General features: G+C 54.1%; 1 protein-coding gene across 1 annotated transcript; it reads right to left on the minus strand.

Annotated features, from left to right (window-relative positions):
• Window positions 1-6,224: 6,224 nt before the first annotated feature.
• On the minus strand, window positions 6,225-12,141 carry LOC145715022 (uncharacterized). Its single transcript, XM_081794609.1, has 2 exons — window positions 11,440-12,141; window positions 6,225-6,383 (listed from the first exon to the last, which is right to left on the minus strand). The coding sequence occupies exons 1-2, from the start codon at window positions 12,139-12,141 to the stop codon at window positions 6,225-6,227; spliced, it is 861 nt and encodes a 286-aa protein (XP_081650735.1).
• Window positions 12,142-17,655: the final 5,514 nt, after the last annotated feature.

A 17,655-nucleotide genomic window follows, 5' to 3' on the forward strand; every position in this document is an offset into this window, starting at 1 on the left:
CACGGCCACGCGGCACGTGGACACAGACACGTGCACGCTGCCAGCACAAACGCTAGGTCTCAGGCAAAAGTACTCACAGGCGCCATCCACAATACATTCACAGACACACTCTAGTGGACCTGTGCACTCACTCATGCCCTCTGCCACATCCCACTCACGAGGCTAGCTCCTCCTCACGACTCACACTTGCTTTCCCCCCTCACACAGCACGTGCATTTGTCCTGGGGCCCAACCTGGCTGAAAACTAGGGCAGATTCAGGACCTCCATTGGGTCACGGAAGCTTGCATTGAGATGCCAAGGAAAGAGAGCCACAACTGATACCAACCTTCCAGTACCAATGGCACCGGAACATGGCATGTGGAGAAACACCAGCTACGACTAGGTTCCCTGCCTCCTCGGCTCCTGCCCTTTCTTCAGACCCTCTCAACACTGGGCAGTCCCTTGGGTTTCAGTACCTCCCAGCTGGCTGCAACCTACAGGGCAAGGGCCAAGGGACTGACCTTTCTCAGTTCACATGTATACCCAGCTTGTGTGGGCTGCCTGGAGGCAGTCACGGCTTAGGAGGTCTGGATGTGCTCTGACCCCTGGTACTTGTGCGTTCCTTTGTGTGGTCCCCTGCAGCCCTGTGCCATCAGCAGCCTACTACGTCCCTATGGACACGCACAGCTCACGGAAACCCAGATGCACTGATACTGTGCAAGGACAGCACAGAGACAGAGAAAGAGAGATGGAGGTGCGGGAGGGAGGAAGCGTTCCCTCAAGAAAATGATCACAGGGACTCAGAGACAGACAGAGGCCAGAGGGACATGGAAGGAGGCCGAAGAAGGAGAGTAAGTCACCACTAGAGACAGCCACAGAGGGGGAGTGTGTGTGTGTGCCCGTGCCCGTGCGTGTGCGTGTGAGTGCGTATGAACGAGTGAAATTGTCTGGGACTGAGACAGGGGTGTTGCCACGATTCCTGGACTCTCGAACGCCCTCTTCCAGCAGAATGGAGGCCCGGTATTGTCAGGAATCTCAGCGTTTTCCGGAACAGGACTCCCTTGCTTTGGGGCCCTAGCCCATCCTCAGGCTAGGGCCATAGGGCAGAAGGAGTGGGAACTTGAGGCATGAGGCTCCAGACTAGGCCCAGCAGGTGGAGTGTCAAGGCCCAAGGTTTTTAAATGCCTGCCGCCTCCTTCTGGAGCCCACCAGCATTTGGGAAGCACGCCCACGGCCCCGTGGCCCTTCGGACACTGAAGTGGCTGTGGCTGTGGCTGTGGCTGTGGCTGTGGCTGCGGTGGAGGTGGGGGAGAGGCAGAGGCAGAGGCAGTGAACTTTTTGACCATGGGTCCTTGGGGTGAAGGCGCTCCAGGCCAGACCCAGACAGTTGGCTGCTGTTCAGGAACAATCAGCTGGAGGGCAGTGGGCGTGGCTCCAGCATCTGAGCCCCTGCCTCCCCTCCCAGGTCTGGAGCAGGTTCTCTGCCTCCCCCTCCAGGGTGACCTCCCTGTTTGGTACATGCCCTTTTCCGCTTTGTCACCGACCGCAACTTTCCTGTGGGATGTCTCATATCGGAGAACTGGTGCTACAGATCTCACCTCTTGGGGGAGGAGCCCGGATGGCAGACAGCATGGAAGCTTCTTAAGTGTCTCGCGTGCATGAGATACAGCCCGACCAACACTAAACCATCCTACCCACCCAGGAAACTGACTGGAGGATTAGCACAGCAATCTGCATATCCTGAACCACCGAATTCAGCAGGTACGTGGCATGCAGAAGTGAACTTGGAGAGCGAGGAGGCATGGGAAGGGAGGTGCTTTTGTGCGCGGAGAGGCGAAGGAGACTGGGCAGGTGGAAATTTTACTAACTTTCTTTAATACTCTTCTACATTATTCTTTCCTTTTGTGTCTATATTCACAGATTCTATTTTACTCCCATCTTCTCCTTTTAGTCTACTTCAGTGTATTGATTTTTCAAATTCTCACAACATTTCCCTTTTTAATATTTTTTATTAGTATTTTCTAAATTTTTCTCCACTCCCACGTTTTTTTCTCTCCTGTGTCAAAACCACTTTCAACACCCACGTGAAACATGCCTAGAATCTAGCATCATTCATTCCATTATTCACATGTGTGTTTTTAAGTTTTTACTTTTAACATTTTATAATTTGAATATTTCATTGAATTTTCTACCTCATGAGTTCCTTTTCTCCATTCAAAATGACAAAGGGAAGGAATTCACCCAGAAAGAAAGAGCCTGAAGAAACGAGAGCCAGGGATTCAACCAACACAGACACAAGCAAGATGTCTGAAGCAGCATTTAGAAGCACGATTATGAGAATACTAGCTGCAGTCCAATGTAGATTAGAGTCCCTTTGTGCAGAGACAAAATGCAGTAAAAACTGGCCAGAATGAAATTAAAAATGATATAACTGAGCTGCAATGACGGATGGATGCAGCGGTGTCAAGGATGGATGAGACAGAACAGAGAATCAGCGATTCAGAGGACCAACTTAAGGAGACTATGGAAGCAGCAAAATCGAGGGAGATTAAGGAAAAGAGCACGATTGAAGAATTGGAGAAATCAGTGACTCATGCAGAACGAAAAACAACATCAGAATCATAGGGGTCCCGAAGAGGAAGAGAGAGAAAAAGGGGTAGAAAGGTTATGTGAGCAAATCATAGTGGGAAATGTTGCTAACCTGGGGAAAGACACACCATCAAAATCCGGGAAGCACCGAGGACCCCATCAGATTCAACAAAAACTGACCCTCAGCAAGGCATATCATATTCAAACTCACAAAGTACTCAGGCAAAGAGAATCATGAAGGCAGCAAGGGAAACAAGTCCCTAAACTACAAGAGAAGACAGATCAGGTTTGCAGCAGACCTATCCAGAGAAACTTGGCAGGCCTGAAAGGAGTGGTAGGATACGTTCAAAGTGCTGAATTAGAAACATCCACAGTGAAGAATTCTTTATCCAGCAAGGCTGTCATTCAAAATAGAAACAGAGGAAAAAGGTTCCCAGATACACAAAATTTAAAGGAGTTTGTGACCGCTAAATCACACCTGCACGCAATTTTAAGGGGGGACACTCAGAGGGAAATTGATATCTATCTATCTATCTATCTATCTATCTATCTATCTTTATAATTATATTTATATATACAAATAGATATAGAATTATATATATAGATGTATATAGACATATACATATCGATATAGATATTGATATATAGATACAGTTAATACAATACATACGCATACATATACATATACATACACATACACATACACATACACATACACATACACATACAGATGGAGATGGAGACGTAGATATAGATATAAAGATATATAGATATGTTTTCCTCCAACTCTTCAAACAAGATAATGGCCATAAAATCGTGTCTTTCAGTACTACTTTAAACGTCAGTGGACTGAATGCTCCAATCAAAAAACATAGGGGAACAGAATGGATGAGAAAACAAGTTCCATCGATATGCTGTTTACCAGAGACCCACTTTAGATGTGAAAACAACTTCAGAGTGAAAAGAAGGGGATGGAGAATCATCTGTCATGCTACCCGTCAACAAAACAAAGCCAAAGTAGCCATACTTCTATCAGACAATCTAGACTTTAATTTAAGACTGTGTCAAGTGATACACAAGGGCATGATGTCATAATTCAGGGGTCTATCCACCAAGAAGACCTAGCAAATGGATACATTTATGTGGCGTATTTGAGAGCAACCAAATATACAAACCAATTAAACGCAAACATAAGGAACCTCATTCTTAGTAATGCCATCATAGGAGGAGACTTCTATGCACTCACTCACTGCAACAGACAGATCATGTAAACGAAAAATCAACAAGCAAACGGGGGCTTTGAATGACACACTGGACAAGATGGGCTTCACAGATATGTTCAGAACATTTCATAATAAAGCAGCAGAATATACATTCTTCTCCGGTGCTCATGGAATATTCTCCTCTATAGATCATATGCTGGGGAAAACAGTCATCCCTAAGGAAGTTCAAAGAGATCGAGGTCACACCGTGCATATTTTCAGACCACAACACTAAGAGACTCGAAATCAACTACAAGAAACAATTTGGAAAGGTAACAAATACTGGGAGACTGAAGAACATCCTACTAAAGATTGAATGGGCTAAGCAAGGGTTGAAAGAGAATATAAAAAGTATACGGAAGTCAATGAAAATGTATATGGAAGTCAGTGATAACACCACAACCCAAAACCTCTGGGACGCACCAGGGTCGGTTATAAGAGGACCTATCTAGCAAGTCAGGTCTTCCTAAAGAAGAAAGAAAGATCTCAGAGACACAACCTCACCTTACGCCTTAAGAGGCTGTAAAAAGAACACCATACGAAACCCAAAACATTCAGGAGACAGAAAATAACAATGATTAACGGAAATTAATGCTACTGAAACCAAAAATCAAACAAAACAAAAACAAAAACAACCTCAAACAAACAAACAAACAAAGAAACAAACCAAAATAGGAGAACAGATCAATGAGCCCAGAAGCTGCTTCTTTGAAGGAATTAACAAAATTGATAAGCCAGTCATCAGTTTGATGAAAAAGAAAAAGGAAAGGGCCCAAATAAAGAAACGCAAGAATGAAAGAGGAGACATCACAACCAACACAGCAGAAAGGCAAACAATAAGAAGAGAATATGAGGAGCAATTATTTGCCAATACAATGGGCAATCTGGAAGAAATGGACAAATTCCTAGAAACATATACACTACCAAAGCTGAAAGAGGAAGAAAAGGAAAATTTGAACAGACCCATCACCAGTAAAGAAATCAAATTAGTAATCCAAAACCTGCCGAAGGAAGAAGACTGCAGGGCCAGATGGCTTTCCAGGGGAGTGCCAGCAAACATTTAAGGAAGAGTTAACACTTATTCTCTTGAAGCTGTTCTCACAATAGAAATGGAAGGAAAACTTCCAAGCTCTTTCTATGAAGCCAGCGTTACCTTGATTCCAAAACCGGAAAGAGACCCCACTGAAAAGGAGAACTATAGGCCAATTTCCCTGATGCACATGGATGCAAAACTCCTCAACAAGATATTAGACCCTCGGATCCAACAATACATGAAAATGTTATTCACCACGACCCAGTGGGATTTGTACCTGGGACGCAGGGCTGGTTCAACATCTGCAAAACAATCAACGGGATTCCTCACATCAATAAAAGAAAGGACGAGAACCACAGGATCCTCTCAATCGATGCAGACAGAGTGATGGACAAAATACAGCATCCTTTCCTGGTAAAACCCCTCAAGAAAGTAGGGATAGAAGGAGCACACATCGAGATCATAAAGCCATGTATGAACGACCCAACGTGAATATCATCTCAAGGAGCAAAAGCTCTCAGCTCAAGTCACGAACGAGACAGGAATGTCCACCGCCTCCACTGTTATTCAACACAGTACTGGAAGTCTTAGCCTCGGGCCTCTTCATCCTTCTGCTCCCCCTCTGCAGCTACTGCTCTTCCAGCCCTGGCTCTACCTTTCCTCCTCCTCCTCTTCTTCCCTCTGCTCACGTCCTCCTCAATTTCCTCCCCAGCTACTACTGCTCTTCGACTCGTGCTCCTCCTCTTGCTCGTCCTGGACTTCCTCCTCCTCCACTTCTTCCCTCGCCTGCACCCGATCATTCACTCGTCTTCCTCCTCCTGTAACTCCTCCCAATCCTCTTCCTCCAACTCCTCCTCATCCTCCTACTCCTCCTCGTCCTCTTCCTCCTCCAATGCTTCCTCTGGACATCCTTCTATTCTCCAGGCACATCTTTGTCCCTTAAGACTACCACAATCTCCTCTAAGGACGGGAGCAATAGATCTCGCACTGCCCCCAAGTCATCCGCAATGAGCACCGGACCCTGCGGATGGGCTCTCACAAGCCTTTGTGTCCCTGCAAAAGGAGCCTGGCAACCTCCCAGGCCTCCCGGGGAGACTCGGTAGTGGGAACCTGGGAGCAGCGACGGGATGCCCGGTGCAGCGACACCCAAGGGATGGTCATATCGTGCTCTGTCTTTTCAACAACACCTACGGCAGTATCGGACCTAGAGGCCGGGACCCAACGGGCCTCACACGCGACCCCTGACCAGCCAGCCTTGTGTCGGCAGCGCCATCCAGGAGGGAGCACACCGACACATATGCCAGGCCTGGGACCCCAAGGCTCTTCGATCACCCCCTAGGCGGATAAAGTCAGGCCTAGGTTACTGCATGGGACCTGATGCATCCGTACAGTCGTCCCCAGTTCCTTGTAGGACAGGTCGGACATCCTCCACTGGGCCATGGGGTCTCCATGCTGTCAGCTGGCAGCAGCCAACACATGACCAGCGGTACTGGGACACCGTCAAGCCTTTCCTCTCATGCTGGACGGTGGCCGCGTGTTTACCGAAAGCCCTGTATGGGGGCAACGGGCTGCGGGGAAGGCAGGTAGGTGGGTGGCCAGGCACAGACGAGACCACCCGCTGTGATCCCGCAGGGTCACTGGGACTTCACTTCCATCTGGCCCACACGCAAATTCTAGGGATGGGGCTTTGGGGGCAGGGCAGAAGCCTTGCAGCTTCAGCGTCAAGGAGCTGGGCACACACACCTGGGCACAGCCGGCAGCAGACTGGGACCAGTGTTCCTCCCTAGGCCCCTTTGACCCTCCACCACCTGAGAAGAATACTGGAGGGGCTGTACGGCTTTAGACTCCCCAAAGCACACACACAGTGGGCCATGTGCTGCCCACTGTGGTTTGGGGCAGGGCGGGGGGAGCCCGGTCAGAATCCTGACCACAATGTCCACAGCATCCTCTGTCGACATGCAACCGCTGAGACACTGAGAAAGGAACCCAGTTCCCCATTTACATGAGGCCAGGAGTCGACTAAGCCTGAGGCTAATCAGGGTCACCCGCACAGGGACTGAGAGGCGCATTCTGGCACCACTTACATGCAAGGGGAACACAGTTCTGGGACACACCTTGACATGTCCCCAGCCCAGCTGCAGCGACAGTGGTGATCTTGTGCTGCGGGGAGAGGTGTTGCTGGCAAGGAACTGTCCCCTCAGAGAGCAGCTGGCAGGCTGCTCACCTGCCCATCCACACATGGATCACCAACACCACCCTGCTATGGCACCCCTGGGGGACTCAAGTCACCTGAGGTCTAGGGTCCCAGCTCCTCCCTTTCCCTGGGCCTGGTGCACAGGAAGCAGAGAGGAGAGCCCCAAGGAAGAGCTGACTGGTGACAAAACATGGCTCGTCTGCCAAGAGCAGAGATTTTTGCTAGACGGCTCCCTCCAGGGAAATACCTACGCCCTCTGCACACCACGTAGCCTGACAGGTTGGGTTCCCTAGCTACCCTGTGCACAAAGCCTGGGCACACCATGTAGCCCCTACGTATTTGCTACTGTCGGCCCACCAGAGCCACTCACACACACACACACACACACACACACACACACACACACACTCACTCCCACATAGACACACACTAACACACACGCAAGCACACTCACTCACAAGTGGTCCACTGGCCACTGGACACAGGCTTTCCTCCCCTCGGCCCCCCTCTTGACCTTGCACCAATCTCCCTTTTGCATCCTGACTTGAGCCCCCTGGCACAGCAACGATTGCACCCATCCCAGCGATTACCATCAGGACTCAGGAGGGAAGGGACTGCACTCTTGTATTCTGGCACCTGACCGTCCCACATAAGCACCTCATTCACACAGACCGCTGTGTCTCTCCTTGTCTCTCCAGTGGCCTAACCACCCACTCCTGCACAGACAGAGACACACCGCTACGCAATCGCACAAACATATGCACGCTCACACTGCCGGCACCACCACGGATCTCAGGCCCAGTTTGCCACAGACGCCCACACACACTCGCACGAACTCACGCTGGATCTCTGCCCTCGTGCGTACTCTCTCCATGAATTCCCACTCATAAGCCTCGCTGCTGCCCACAACCCACACCTGCCCCTCCCCCTGACACATCTCCCATCCTGAGCCACTGTCTGAGGACAGGGCTCGGGGTCAAAGGAGCCCCGGGTGTGGGAGGCAGCAGCAAGGTATACTGGCATCGACTATGAGAAGCCTGCCTGCTCCTGAGTTGTCCGGGGACATGTGGTCTTCGCTCTGATCCTGACTGGAGGCTTTGCTGACTGGATTCTATCTCACCAAGGACACAGCACCCCTCTGGGATCAAGGGTCCTGGCTGAAACCCCCCGAGTCCTGGCCACACTGTACCAGGACCCAATGGACCAATTTGGTCCCACTGTGCAATCCCCTTCCCTGCCTTTCGGCTCTGGCCTATACAATAAATCTCCAAATAACAGGTCTGTCTCTTCCTCCTCCTCCTTCCAGGCTCTTCCTGCCCAAGAAGGCAGGCCTCTGTGCACATGGCAACACCGGCCCCACCCCAGTACTGCACCTCTCCCGCACACACAGAATCACCCGGGCAGCGGCAGGACAGTCACACTCAGGTCCCTTCCTCATCGTCCCTCCTCAGGTCCCCATACACACACACACACACACACACACACACACACCAAAAACAGAAGGGTTTTTAGCTTCCTGTATGTGTCCACATAAACATCGTGGAAACTCTTCAAGGCTGCCACACGTTATCTCTTCCTCAATTCTCTCCGGGGCACGTAGAAGACAGGAGACTCATCCACCCATCTCTTCCAGCACTGGTGGCGTCCTCCATTGTTTCTGCATGGGCAAAGATAGAAGCTCTGCACGATTCACGCCCACACAGATGCAGAGCACCTGACGCATGTGGGCACACGCAGACACATTTGCGTACACGCGCACACACGCGCCCCCACGCAACAGACACCAAGAATGATACGGGATATTTGCAAATACATCCCAGATGGTGTCACTCTTGTGCCTCGCCCTTTTGCGATCCCCCTTGCTTTCTCACCCAGGGATTCATTTCCAGCCCCCAATGGCCTTGGACCAGTTCTAAGAATGGCTGTCGGGTTGCGGGAGGACATGGCGTGGTGGGGCACATGGAAGGAAGTGCGAGATTCTCACCACAGTGGCGCCTGGGGACACGGCAGCTCCTGACCCAAAGACTGGCAGGCAAATCCAGACTGAAGGAGCAGGGGGAAGCCCGGGACAGGGCGGACATCCACGGGGAGCATTTGTGGTGAAGCACTGCTCCTCCCGAGTTGCTCTCCAAAGCCCCAGCCCACAGCACGACTGCATCTGGTTTGCAGGCTTCGACCCTCTGTGTGTTTGCAGCTGAGTCTCTGCAGGTCCCCTGTCATCCTCCCACCCTCTCCCCATGCTACCTGTGTCCCTGTGTCGGCGGACCTTCCATTTCCAAGCCAATGTGTGGCCCACGTTCCCTTGCCCATACAACACGCAGGTCAACACACCGCATACTGGGGTTCTCACCGACACGTGAGCACGTCAGATCACTGTCTTCTGGTCCCTTCCTCCCTCAGGTAGTACTGCAGGGGATTGGGCCACAGGTCCTCGATGATGATCTGGAAGAGGACACAGGCCGGCGCCACATTGGGCATAGCCCACTCTCCTCTCTGGCCGGGGGCCACCCACATCCCCACTGCTGACGAAGGCCTCAGGGGCCCCACCTCGGCAATCCTGTTCGCCCCTGGGCAGCTGTGCTCACACAGCCAGTTGAACAAGTTAAGGCTGGTGGGGTCATGCCTGCGACTGGGAGCTCCACGTTCATCATCCCAGAACCACTGGACTGGAGTGGAACGCGATGTCCTGTAGCCTGCAGGAAGAGAGGATTTGAGGAGCAAGCTGATGGCCTCCTCCCCACCCACCTGCCCCTCCCCCTCCCCCTCCCTCCTGCCCCTGATTCATGCTCCTCATCCCCCTGTCCCGCACCATCATGGGACCCACACCCTACCAGCAAAGCTCAGCTGATACTCCTTAATGATCACTGGGTTCCGGAAGTACGGGTTGGCCCCAAAGAAAAACATCACTCTGCAGCGGTACTTGGGATGGCCCACTTCTTCCACCTGCCGTGAGCAATGGGACAGGAGGGGGCAAGTGTCCTCCCTCGGGGTCCTGAGCTACTTGCCTGGCTGTGAGGGTGAGCACCTTTGCCTCACCCTCTCCTGCCCAAATCCCACCCCCGACGGGACGGCCCCCAGCCACAGCCTCCCCGGTCTCACCTCCAAGTCGACCACATAGCTGAGCACGTCTTTGTCCTGGGCACCGATCATGGCCGACAACTGGGGGTGATTCAGAATCTGTGCTGTGTCAAGGAGCTGTGCCTTCAGATGCTGTGGAAACAGACACAGCCCCCCTCCAACCCTCCCAGGCTAAGAGCAAGGGACTAGATCACGGCATGTGCAGAAAGACCAGGAAACACTAGTCCCCACACTCCTCAGCCTCTGCAGATGCATCAGACCCCATCGACACTGGGCAGTCCGTTGGCTTCCTGTACCTCCCACGCTGTCTGCACACAGCAGGGAGAGACTCCACTGCCTGCACGCCTCACAGTTCCTTCCTATATCTGACCTGTGTGGGCTGCCAGCAGCCCATCATAGCTTGTGATGTCGGCATGTGCTCTGACCCCTCCTCACGGCTGGGTTTCTTGGCATATTCCCGTGAAGACCTATGTTGTCACCAGCCTCCTGAGTCCAGATGGAATAACATGGCTTACAGGAACCCGACTGCACACTTACGCTGCAAGCAGAGGGTGTGGGAGGGAGAAAGAGATCGAGAAGCACGGACGAGGAGGGCCGAGGAGGGAAAAGGATTAGACACAGTGACACGGCCAGTCCGGAGAGAAAGACATGGGTGGGACCGAGCCGGAGCCTGAGGACAGAGAGGGAAGCAGGGGTGGAGATACCAGGAGAGAATCCTCTGTGTGTGTGTGTGTGTGTGTGTGTGTGTGTGTGTGTGTGTGTGTGTGTCAGGGTCTGAGGAGGCAGCTTGTACCCCATTCGGAGTGGGTCTCAGTCGTCCTACTGTCTGGCAAAGGGGCGTGGCGTGGTTCCACTAAAGGTCACGAGTGTGTGTCTGAAATGCTCTCTTTTGAAGGAACTGCTAGGAAACGTGCACAGCCTGTGAATGTGAAGGTGGGTGTGCGGCCTGCGTAACTCTCCCATTTTGCAGCGAAATATTTCCTTGCCTTATCTGCTCTGAGTGAAGGCTGCTTTGTGCTACCCTAGCTCTGGTAGCATGGGGACACATGGCTCGTGTCTGCAAGTAATATTTGAGACCAGCCTGCAGGCCAACGTTGGCGGAGACCTAGAGGAAACAGACCCAGTCACCAAGTCCCCCCATCCCCAACAACCGCCCCTGTCCAAGGCCTTACACTGGATCCCAGACCACACCAACCCAGGGCCAGGGACCATTCCCCGGCTCTCCTCTCTGGGGGCCATCGCCCTGAGGCACCCTGCTCTCAGTGCCCAGCCCTCCTGCACAACAGCCCCCGCCATCACCCACCAGCACAAGGAAGGATACCGCCTGGGCCCAGAAGCCAGGGATGTGCTTGATGATGGCCCTTCTGTGATCCAGGTAAGAAATCTGCCTCCGAAGAATCCTGCGCTTCAGCCGCCATAAGGCCCTGGAATCCTGGGCATTCCCAGCGCTGATCTCCAGCTGAAGACGCTCCAGTGCTGCCAGCGGGTCCTGGGCTGAGGCAGGACGCAGCGCTGGCTCTTGCTGCTGCAGCGGCTGGGAGAGCTGGGGCCCCTCCTCCGCCTCTGCATCTGCCTCGCGCTTCTCCTCTTGCTCCTGAAACTCCTCCTGCTGCTGTCTCTCAACTTCCACCTCCTCCTCCTCGTGCATGTCCTCTGCTTCTGGCTTGGCTTCCTCAGAATTCTCCTCTCCAGCCACCTCATCCTTGGTCGCCTCGCCGTCCTCTTCCTCCTCCCCGATCACCACCTCAGCCGCCACCATTCCGTCATCCAATATCAGCACCAATTCCTCCGCTGGGCTTGCCACCTGTATCTCACACCCGGCCTGGGCTTCCTGCACAGGATGGGCGCTTGCCGCCCCTGAACCTGGGGACTGCGGCCAGCCCACGCCCTCCAGCGCCCCTGCATTCCCGCGGGGCCGGGACTCTCCACCTTTCGCATCCGGGACGATCAGGGCCCAGGGTCGGCGGGAATCTCCGCTTTGTCCGGACCGCGACACGCTGGCCATGACGCTCGGCCCCGGCCCCAGTGTAGCTAGGGCAGCCTCAGGACAAGGACAGGAAACGGCAGCAGGTGGGGGGAGCCTTGGCCGCAAGACCATGAGCTCCCTGAAGCCTCCCGCCGCAGCCCGCCAAAGTTGAGCGCAGGCGCACAGGCTCTGGGATTTGAGGACTCCGCATTGGCTGTGGCTGCTGTGGAGGAGGGGCCGAGACAGAGGCAGTGAAGAGTGTGCGCATGCGGCCTGGGGGCGAAGTGGTTCCAGGGCAGGTCAGGCCAGCTGGCCAGGTTCGGGGAGCAATCAGTTGCAAGACAGCAAGACAGGGTGCTGGCCGCCAGCAAGCGCGCGCCAATGGCCGGTCCAGGCTCTGGAGCGAGCGCCAAGGTGCCAGCGTGGCCCCCGTTTGCCGCATGTCCTCTTCAGCGCTGTCACCTTCCAGGCTTCACTTGCGAGGTCCCCGGTATCGCGCAGTGTGTGGTCGCTTGTACACCCTTTCCCCAGAGGCCTCACTACGGGCACCAGAGCGTTCAGCACAGGATCGTCCACGCCGTGAGCCACTCCCTGCTCCGTCCCTTGCCCCTTCTTCATGAAGCTGGGGCAAAGCCTGGAGAAGTCCTTAGTGTCACGCCTACCGGGGCCACATGGCCGTCCGCACGGTATCTCCTCCTTGGCCGTCAGGCTGAGGGCGGCGGTAAGGTGGGTGCCCACCCAGAACCAGTGACACCCACCCTAGACCCACCCCACCGCCATGTCCTTGCAAGAAAACAGCTCAGTAGACCTCACTGCACTGCAATTCAGAGCAAAGAACAACCCCCAGAGCACCATCTGCCACTGGTGCCCTACTGATCTCCGTACAGAGCGCCAGGGAGATGGGGTAGTAGTAGGATTTAGCAGCTTGCTCCGGTCCTGAAATCTAACCTTCCACTAAAAGGAGGACGACTCCAACCACGCAGGGCACGTAGGGGCCCTTCACCGAGAATTGCAGACTTGTCTGTGTCTGTCTCTGAGAAAGCCCTGTGCCTGCTTTCACTAGTACACGCGAAAGCAGACGAGTTCCCTTCCCATTTCCCAGGCACCAACAAGAATTCTGAAGAAGCATGCACCCAGACACAGAAGGTCCACTGAGAGAGACAGCGAAAAAGAGACACACAGAGAGACAGAGCTATAGAGGGAGAGAGAGAGACACGTGCAAGCAGAGCAGATGAAGGAAGGACGAGTGGAGGGGAAGACCGGCCTGGAGAGGGAGAGTCCGGGGAGATTGGTGGGAGAGACGGGGAGGAGGAGCAAGACAAGAAGAGACAGAGGGGCACCTATTACAAGGAAGACAGGCGGAGACAGGGGGAGGCATTAGTGATGGAGAGGAGGGAGACGAAGACAAAGAGAGCTGGAAGGAAAGTGGGAGGGAGGGACAGGAAGAAGACAAGGGAGGGGGAGGTAAGGAGAGGGTAGGAGGAAGGAGAGCAGGGGCAGCCGAGGCGGAGACAGGTGGGCTGACTCTGAAGACAGGGCAACTGCAGTGTGCACTTTCACCTGGTGAAATTCACCTGTGCAATTTGCACAGAGACGAATGCTCTACAGTGGTCAGCCCTCAGCACAAAAGGCACCGCTCCCACCTGGACCTTAAGGGCAGTCTGAAACGATCGCTGAACGAGAAGGAAGCTGCAATGAGGTCATTCGGGGTGAGGAAGAGGGCACCGCAGGGAAGAAAACAAGGACCCGTTCCCCACAGGGCTGCTGGAAGCCCTGCACTTACCAGCAGGAGACAGGAAACGGGACTGCCGGAAAGACACAGCAGAGATTTAGGCACAGCACATGCGGGAAGAAATCACGTCCCAAAGCTCGGCAAATTCAAGCAAAAGCAGAGGCTGCACATCCATGAATGTCAATGCTTTCCGAGTGGAACCAACGAAGTTCTCACAGATGCCCAGGAAATGTGCTCAACTCTGAGGCCCCCTCGCCTCTGGCAAGCTTCTCATCCAAAGCGACTCATCACAGAGAAAGGGTGGACCGTGAGCAAAAGAGCCAAGGTCTCCTTCGGATCCCCGGACGCAGACAGGTGATCCGCCCAGTAATTTCAAGCCAACGTATGGTGATAAAGGTTACCTTCCACCACAGTGATGGAGGAAACTCGCACCCGAGGGGAGGACAATGAGTGAGAACCGCATCCCAGGCTGTAAGCTAAGGACAGACCATCAAGCTGTATTGGAAGGTCACGAGACCGTGACTCAAATGTCTGTACAGACACAGAGCGTCTGCAGAAGCACGAGGGCTGGATCGTTGTAAGCAGGTAGCAGGATTTCTAAGTCTGGGCTGCCTGTATGATACGAAAGGCTAACACGTGCAAGCAGAGCTATGCCCATGTGATGCGGATCAGCCTCCTGAGGCGGTACTTTGTACCCTGTGGAGGACCTGGGAGACGCATGCAGGCGGGCTCCTTGTGCACCTCTGCCACCAGGCACACATGTGGGAAATGTAGGGCCAAAGGGTTTGCCGCCGGGCTTAGTGTGGCTCACCCTTCTGCGGGTGCATTGAGCATCAGTGCAGAAAGCACTGGGCTCACTGAAAGAAGCCAGCCCCTGACAGAAGCACAGTGGTGGTGAGCCCTGCCTGATGGATTCCTGAGGAGACTAAAGGAGTTAAAGGCATGCAGTCCACCAGAGAGTAGAGTGGTGCTAATCAGGGGAGGGTGCGATGAGGAGGTGTCGGGGCTCGGGTGTGAAGATGCAGTCATGCCATGTGCATGAGTTCTGGAGATCTAACTTGCACAGGGCAGCCGTAAGCAATGCTTCACCGCCTCGTCAGAATTCTCAGAGGCAAGTGCTCTCACCACAAACAAAGAGGGGTCGCTGAGAAATGTCCCGGCGAAGGTGGCTGGACGGAGCGCTTGCACGTGAAGGATACGGGCACATCCGTCACTGCCCGTTGTGTCCCTCAGGCACGCACTAGTCCTGGTGGACTAAGCTGAGCTCAGAACCCAGCAGTCAAAGGTGTCAGCCTCGTTCCTGCAGACATGAATCAGACTCCCAGGTAGGACGTAATGGACAAATTAGGGACCAGAACACACAGGAGGCACACGGAAACGAGACACACACTGGCAGGGGGAAGTCTCTCCCAGCCAGGAACATGCCACGTGGCAAAAGAGTAAGTGGGAAAACGTTGCCGGTCCGCTTTTCACAATTTACGCCTGCATCTGCAACGTGCAGGCCAGTGACGTTTGAGCCCCTCGGGCGCAAAGGGTTTGAAAACAGAAGGACAGAAAATAGAGGTGTGACGGAATGCTCACAGCAAGCCAGCTGCATTTGGGGACATTAACTGGCTGGCAGTGAGTGCATGGCCAATCCTCTGACGAAGGTCCTACAGGCACGGAAGGATTTCTGGCTCCTGGAACATAGAACAGAACACGCAGAAGCCCCTCCACCTGACAGCAGGACAGCAATTGGATCTGTCAGTGGAAGAAAGGGTTTGAATGCAGAGGGAAGCACACTCAAGTGCAGAAGCATACACCAAAGACAAGACAGGCCACCAGAGCCACAGCTGACCCAACACACAGGTGTGCAGAGACGAAGGCGGTTACACGGGTACAGCTGTGCCCACTTAGGCCAGGCAAGGAGGCATCACCAGAGAGGTGTCGGCACAGGCAAAGCCAGGAAAAGACACAAACACGCCAGGGCTCACTCAGGGAGACAGAGGAGCACAGGCAATGCGAGACATTTCCTGTGAACAGAGAACAACGGGACGATCCCGACAGGCCAATGAGACACGCGTGGTTCAGAGACATGGAAGTCAGAAGGCTCCTGAATTGCTGAGGGTGTCCTCTCTCGAGGGACAGCACTCTGGAGCCCACACACGCTGATGTTGGGGTGGAAGAGGCCGCTGGGCAGCAGATACAGTTGTGCAGGGGGTTTAGCAGCTCCTGGACCCTAGGGCTCCCCGGGGAGAGCTGCGGATACGGGAGGACACCCGGGGATGCCGGGTGTGCAGCATGAGGGCTGTAATCCCTCGGACACAGAGCACCGAGGCCTCTGCCCACGGACCTCAAGTGTCCACACTTGAGGGTTTGGCTCTGGGTGCCGTGAGTGTATTCCACACCCACACTTTGTCCGTACCTTGTCTTTGGGACAGGCCGGGCGCAAACGTCACCCTGGCCCCTAAGGAGGTATTGGCTGGAGATATTAACATGTGGGGGACCCGGTGTTCACCTGTCCCGTAAAGTGTTCCTGCTCGGCAAGACCTATCAAGTAATGGCCTGCTTGTGCAGAAAGATGCCCCAAAGGGCCCAGCCTCATGACCACTGAGGCCGTATTCCCACTGCACAATCACTGGCCATACTTTCTTTGGATGTTCACACCCAAAGACTCGGGTCAGCACTGGGAGCTTTTCCAGGGTACCCTGACATTTACCCATCAAGCAGCTGAGAAGACGTGCCTCTCCAGCCAGTGTGCAGACAGCAGCGAGAGAAAGGCCTGCCTTCCCTTCTAGAGAGTGCGACAGCCTCTGCCCTGGAAGAGGTAAGGCTTGGTCGCACAGATCCTCAACTCCACAGCGTGCTGACACCCCGCTGACCATGTTGTCTGCATATGATAGGGACAAGAGGCCTCCATGCATTGGGACTGCCCACGCCTTCTCTGGAATAGACCCACTGCAGAGAAGGCTCTTGTACTGCAGAGCTGTGCAGTGGGGATCCTGGAGAGCTTGGGCAGCTTGGGAGACAGGAATATTAGTGTCGGGAGGTCAGTCTCAGGCACGCTGTGCTGGGGGCCGTGTTACATGGGGATACAGAAGAGCCTGCGATGGACAAGGCTGAACTCTGTCTACTGCACTGCTCGCACGGTGGAGCTTTTGCCCCATCCCTAGCACAGACATCTCTGGCAAGCAGCCATCTGCTGTGTAAGGAGTATCCCAGCACTCACGTCTTCGCAGGTGAGGCTCGTCCCAGTCCTTTCTAAGCCCCAGGCCTGCCGGGGACCTCTGCACAGAATGCTAAGGCCTCACAAGTCCATCGTTCCCTATGTGGCCGAGGCAGCCTTTGTCCTGGCACTCAGGCAAAGGAACACAGGCTGCCTGGGACGAGGCGACCTCCCTGAGCGCCTGCTGGTGTTTGCACTTGGGAGTCTTCTCACAAGTCTCACATGGCGTGTTGGACACACGGCTTAAGCCTGTGGACACAGAGGAAGAGCATCACCCGACTCATCACGGCTGATGATGAGAGGGCAGAGGGCACACGGGAGAGGCTGGCGTGTTCGTGCCCTTGAAGAGCCCCACCTCCCCGCGACCCTCCCCTCTGTTGGCTTGCAATCTGGGCCACCCATTCGTAACCAGAGGTCTTTTCAGAAACAGCAAAGTTCACACAAGTGAAGCGGTGTTTGGGAGGCTCAGCTTCAGGAAGTGGAACCAGAAAAGTTGGCTGTGATTTTGGAGTTGCGTGAGACTGTAGTGGGCTGTTTTCTCTGCAGTGTGTATGTTGTCCCTGTCAACTCTGCCTGAAGCAGAACTTCTTCGGTCTTACCCACCCACTCTGCCTCT

Source organism: Panthera onca, chromosome Y (genome assembly GCF_046562875.1).
Source record: "Panthera onca isolate mPanOnc1 chromosome Y, mPanOnc1 haplotype 2, whole genome shotgun sequence".
Lineage (NCBI taxonomy): Eukaryota > Metazoa > Chordata > Mammalia > Carnivora > Felidae > Panthera > Panthera onca.

Coding starts and splice junctions, on each gene's coding strand:
- LOC145715022 (XM_081794609.1), bottom strand. CDS start 12,141: ATGGCCAGCGTGTCGCGGTCCGGACAAAGCGGAGATTCCCGCCGACCC. Junction 6,384..11,439: donor CGGTATCCTTCCTTGTGCTG/GTGGGTGATGGC, acceptor GCCACCGTCCAG/CATGAGAGGAAAGGCTTGAC.